Source organism: Oncorhynchus mykiss, chromosome 12 (genome assembly GCF_013265735.2).
Source record: "Oncorhynchus mykiss isolate Arlee chromosome 12, USDA_OmykA_1.1, whole genome shotgun sequence".
Lineage (NCBI taxonomy): Eukaryota > Metazoa > Chordata > Actinopteri > Salmoniformes > Salmonidae > Oncorhynchus > Oncorhynchus mykiss.
In genome coordinates this window covers 29,964,046-29,970,045 of record NC_048576.1, presented here as the reverse complement: position 1 = coordinate 29,970,045, position 6,000 = coordinate 29,964,046, and the positions used below count along the sequence as shown (strand labels likewise).

The following is a 6,000-nucleotide window of genomic DNA, read 5'->3' as shown; positions in this document are numbered from 1 at the left end:
CAAGAGTGTTGGAGCATGCCCCTGGCTAACCATAAATAAAAAATGTAAAATAAAATGGTGCCGTCTGTTTTGCTGAATATAAAGAATTTGAAATTATTTCTACTTTTACTTTTGATTCTTAAGTACATTTTAGAAATTACATTTACTTTTGATACTTAAGTATATTTAAAACCAAATACTTTAGTAAGATTTTACTGGCTGACTTTCACTTTTACTTCAGTCATTTTCTATTAAGGTATCTTTAATTTTACTCAAGTTTGACAAGTTGATACTTTTTCCACCACTGCTAAAATACGTGGTAACATTAGGCAAGGAGGAAGGAAATGTAAGAAAAGTAAATGATGGAAAATGATAACAATAACCTTAGGCCTAAGGTAGCAGCAACAACATCAATTGCTCATCATCATCCTCCTCATCTATCAATCAATCATACAGTCAATAATAGCATTTTGTCTAACAAAGGCATAAGACTATTTTATAGCTGTAGGCCTACAGAATTCCAACGCCCTTTAAAAAGGTGTCCTCCTTCCTCACAATGATCACACTAATGATTTACTCACTCTGATTTGCCAGTAGTCGTCATTTCAAGGAGGGTAGGAAAGGAAGGATGCATTATGCGATCTCGTACTCGCGGTTTCCACTAGTTACCATAGCCACAAAGTGTATCGTAAAAATTTATGAAAACAAAAAGTAGCTTTTTGGTATTAAAAGGTCAGACACAAGGTCAGCAGTGTGGTTACGGTTATGGTCAATGTTTAAAATCAATTTTTAAGAAGGTAAATTGTAAAAATAGGTGTGTGGGGGGGGGGGGGGGGGGGGTCATGACTTTGTGGCTGTGGTAACTAGCCATTCGAACATGACCATTTGATTTGAAATAGATGGCCAACAAACACTCAAGCCAGAGTTTAACATTGCGTTGCTTTTCACTCAATATATTTCACACGACTTGATAAAAACACAATATCCAACATGTATATTACACATTCTGAGTTTATGTTAAAAGTATTCTACTTATATGATCTATCATATAGTCTCTTGAAATATATTGCTGGTATAGGCTGCAATGTGAAGGTATAGACAACGGTTGGCCCTAACAGCAAACAGGAAGAAGAAACTTCCGTTATTATTCAAGGAAAGATGCTAACTGGAAAGCATGCAACAATTCTTTAAATGCCACTTGAAATTATAGTTTTGAATTATTTTGTGACTAAGTGTTAGCTACAGACTCAATTATGTACTTGCTAGGTAAGTGAACTAAACAAGCAGAGGGACAGCGTTCAGTCAGAGGCAAGGGGTGGGAGTTAGCAGCTTTCACCAAACAAACGTGGGCACACTTCCAGATGCACTCAGCCAGTTGTTTAACATACAGGACAAGCTAAAATACGTAGCTACTAGCTATCTTGTTTGAAAACATCTCTGGACTTTAGTATTATTAATAACTCATGACTTGAGGTCAGAATTTGTTCGAGGGTAACACGAAAATGTCGGCAAACGTGAGTCCTCCAAACACGGCGTTGGTAGCAGAATTATCATTTTCGTTTCAGGATGAATTGACTGCTACTATACAAAATGCATTAGGAGTAGCAGTGGAGGTAGCGGTGGTTGAGGTTACAAAACTAGTCGGCCAAGTGTTGAGGGACGTGCGGGATCAAATGCACGAGACGCTGCGGGACAATAAGTCACTAAAGTTTCGCTTGCAAGCAGCCGAAATTGAATTATGTGCAGCGCGAGGAGAGGAACGTCAAGTAGAATCAATAATAGGGGACAAAGCCAGTACCAATAGTAGAATTCAACAGGTTCATCAGCAGCTGAATTCTCTAAACGTCTCACAAAATACAATCAAATCGGGAAGAGAAGGAGAGCATGGGGTTCATGAATCCAATCAGTCTCTTCATACAAAAAATGTTGAGGATAGGTATGGAGGATTTGAATCAGAAGTTGCTGATATCCCTGCATATCTTAACGAATCGTTTTGTGAGATCCGTGAGGATGGTCGTATCTGCACTCAAGATATTAAACCAGATTTATTGGGCAAGTCGACCTTAAGTCAAAGAGATGCAGCTGGTAAGTTGGACTGTCATTCACTACTGTTGAACTAACTATTCACATTTTAAATGTTATGTAATGTATTGTTTCCACAAAGCTATGATGCATGATCTCCTTATCAATATTTCGTTACAGGGACTAAAGCGGTTCTCCCAAACATGTACTCAGACACCCATGAAGATGCTGAACATTTTAACCGAGCATGCACAGAGACAACCGCAGGACATGACACATCCACACTTGACAGCCATCCCTTCCCTGAAGTTACCACAAAGAATGCAGAGGTGAAGTGTCTGGTTGAAGTGAAGGTGGAGTCTGCAGACCTGGGATGCAGTAGGAACTCTGGTCCCCACACCGAAGGAGGAGAAGAGGACTACTGTCCAGACAGTCTCTCCTTGGCTCAAACTAGGCTGCTGGAGGATTGGAGGCCGGAGGCACTGCAGCTCCCTCACAGGGATCCAGACTCATTCACCCCCTCCACTAGCCACTCTCTATGTAAGTCCCTCACTACAGACTGGTTTCCAAACACAAATTAAGCCTAGTCCCGGACAAAAAAAAATCTATTTCAATAGAAAATGTTTAGTCCCGGAATAGCCTTAAGTTGGGTCTGGGAAACCAGCCCAAAGAGTTCTGTAGTAACTGGATTTGACCTCATGTTAGGTGACAATGATAGTTTTTCAAGTGGTTAATCAATTTTCTCTCATTTTACTTTGTAGCGGACTCCCCAATCTTCAACCCAGACATTCCAGACTTGGACATCCTATCGTCTTCTTCAGCCACAGGTCTCCATGCAGGCTTTGGTAAGCAGCAGTACCCACCCAGAGAGACTTCTGGGGCCTCCACCTCTCACTCACACCAGATGTACAGCCCTCAGATAGATGAAGTGAACAACATGGCTGCGGCACAGCACATCTGCAAGATCTGTGGAGAAAAGTTCCATCTGTCAGAGGAGCTGCGGCGACATCGTAGTCTTGTTCACCCGAAGGACATGAACAAGCTCCCCAAGCGCAACCTCTACCCCCCTGGGCGGAGCCCGTACCACTGTTCCCTGTGTGGTCGAGACTTCAACCGCATGGAGCACCTGAAGATCCATCAGCGTATTCATACTGGAGAGAGGCCATATGCCTGCACCGTGTGCAATGCACGCTTCCGTCACTCTTGGGCTCTCACAAGACACTTCCGCATTCACACAGGAGAGAAGCCCTACACCTGCAGCCAGTGTGGGAAAACTTTCCGAAACTGTGGGGGGCTGCGATTTCACCAACGCACTCACTCAATGGGAGGGGTCGGATGATAAGGTCTTCATGAAAGACTAATGGAAGGAAAAACAGGAAGCAAGGAAAGCACTGGGGATATACAGAGAGACTGGTAAAAAAAAATGGTATTAGCTTACTGTACATGTTAAAATAAATTTAGTCTGTCTTTTAACGGAAGGAACAGAAATAATTCAAATTGGGGGCAAAGGGAGCAGAACTTTGAGTGCAGCACAGTTGATGTGGTTCATACAAGGTGAGGTGCATCATTGATGATGTATAGACAAATGTCCGGCTTGAAATATCCTGTTAAATATGACAATCTGTTCCCATACACATTTACTCAGCTAGTGTTTTGTACGATGGCTTGCTTATTTTACTGTTGCCAACTGACATGTTTCTGTATTAAAACCCCACAAAACAAATACATCCTGTCTATCTCTTACTGAATATATTCTGTCATATCAATCACATTTGCAATAGAGAAACATGATCTTCAAACATTTTGTTCCTATGATTCTAGTGTCATGTACAACAGCATTGGCTAATAACAGCTATGTAAATAACAGGGTCAAGTCTAAAAAGGAGCATTACTGCCAACTACTGTACTGATCTGGGAGTTCCTCAATGATTCAAATCCATTTTTATTTACATGCACCGAATACAACTTATAGACCATACTGTGAAATGCTTACTTTACAAGCCCTTAACCAACAAAGCAGTTCAAGAAATAGTTAAGAAAATATTTTCTAAATAAACTAAAGTAAAAAATTAAATTAACAATCACGAGGCTATATTTTTATTTATTTAACCTTTATTTAACTAGGCAAGTCCAGTTAAGAACACATTCTTATTTACAATGACGGCCTATCCCAACCAAACCTTAAAGACGCTGGGCCAATGGAACTCCCAATCATGGCCAGTTTTGATAAGCCTGGAATCTAACCAGGGTCTGTAGTGACGCCTCTAGCACTGAGATGCAGTGCCTTAGACCGCTGCAGCACCCAGCGGGGGCACCGGTACTCAGTCAATGTGCGGGGGTACAGGTTAATCGAGGTAATTTGTACATGTAGGATTCAGCTTTAGTTAAGGATTTTACAGTTCCTTCAAAGTATTCACACCCCTTGACTTTTTCAGGGGGGGGGGGGGGCTTCTGTGGCTGAGCCTGTGGGTGTCTGAGTGAGAAAGACACAGAGGAAAACCAACCGGTAAAAGCACCACCCTTTCATTATCAACGCATCGTGCCGACAACATCAAACATCCTTTCCAGACTCAGAAGTCAGGAGGACTTCGAGGTTGGTATCAGCCAGACTAGGTGTTTATAGCTTAAACAGTAAAAGAGGAGAAAATGTGTTTTTTCCATTAAAGTTTATGGCCCCTTTTATTGCCATTGAAATCCACTGGAGATTATTTCAAAAAATATATTTCGAAAAGTATAAATGCTATCAAAAATGTTGGGGCTGTCTATGTTTTAAAGATGGATTCGTGTTCATAGCTTAAATTGTTTTAGCTCTAGAGCAGGATAAAGAAATCAAATAAGAGTATGTAAGAAATCCAGAATGATCTCGCCACTAACAAGTGCTACGTGGTGAACACCTGCCTGCCTACTGTGGGTTTAGTGCAGAACAGAGACCAGTACAGCTCCTCATATTTCCTGCACTCCTCACTGGACTGTAAGCAGATCCAACAGAAGCGGTACTGGCAGCTGAAACAGCACGTATTTACATTAGTGATGGGTCGTTCGCGAACGAGTCGGCTCTAAGAGCCGGCTCTTGTGGTGAACGTTGGGAGCCGGCTCGCATATCAGAGGAGACAAATCTTTTTATAAAAATATTTAAAAATGAAGATATGAATAATCAAAAGATTTAAATGAATATAATTAACTAATTCAAAGAACAAAACAATTATATAATATTGGCCTAAATGCTCAAGCACACACATTCATTCTGACTGTCTGCTCAGACTAACACCTGTTGTTCCTGTCAATCAGACACACAGACACACAGTGTCAACCAATGAACCAAAGAAGCGTGAGGGAGGGCTGAGCCAACTCACTCACAGTCACACATTTAGCAGCGAAGAGAGAGAGGAAGGACAGCTGTGAAAACAACAGCTGGAAAATGAGTCGGAAGCACAGTAGCATTTGGATGCATTTGGTTATGCAGCTAACATAACCAAAGCCATGAAAATTAAAAAATGGACCCATCATCCATGTCTTGCCCACACAATACACCTGATTGTAAGAGATGCTCTGAAGGTGATGAAGCCAACTGTGGATAAAGTGAAAGCAGCCGTGGAATACTTCCACAGGAGCACAGTAGGTGCTGAAAAACTAAAGTCTACACAACGCCAGATGGGGATGCCTGAGCTGAGGCTTAAACAAGACTGCACTACAAGGTGGAATTCAACATTTTATATGTTGAAGCGGTTTCTTGAGTCAAAGGATGCCATCATCTCTACCCTAGCCATTGTCAATGCACCTGTTGATGCTCTGACCCAAGAGGAATGGGAGGTGGTGGAGGAGGTGTGCAGAGTCCTGGAACCCTTTGAGCAGGTCACTGTGGAGTTCAGTGGAGAGAGGTACAGTAAGCAGTTATTACTACATCATTATTTAATCCAGTATTATATATGTATATGAACAGTAGATGAGAACGTAGTATCAATAGACAAAACATGAACCTGAACTAATAAGTTACGGTTC

At 41.5% G+C, this 6,000-nt stretch overlaps 1 protein-coding gene across 1 annotated transcript; it reads left to right on the top strand.

Moving 5' to 3' along the window:
- The first annotated feature begins 1,089 nt into the window (after nt 1-1,089).
- On the top strand, nt 1,090-3,728 carry LOC110537397 (zinc finger protein 473 homolog). Its single transcript, XM_021623418.2, has 3 exons — nt 1,090-2,064; nt 2,182-2,541; nt 2,763-3,728. Exons 1-3 carry the CDS (start codon nt 1,482-1,484, stop codon nt 3,338-3,340), a joined length of 1,521 nt encoding a protein of 506 aa, XP_021479093.2. The 5' UTR covers nt 1,090-1,481; the 3' UTR covers nt 3,341-3,728.
- Nucleotides 3,729-6,000: the final 2,272 nt, after the last annotated feature.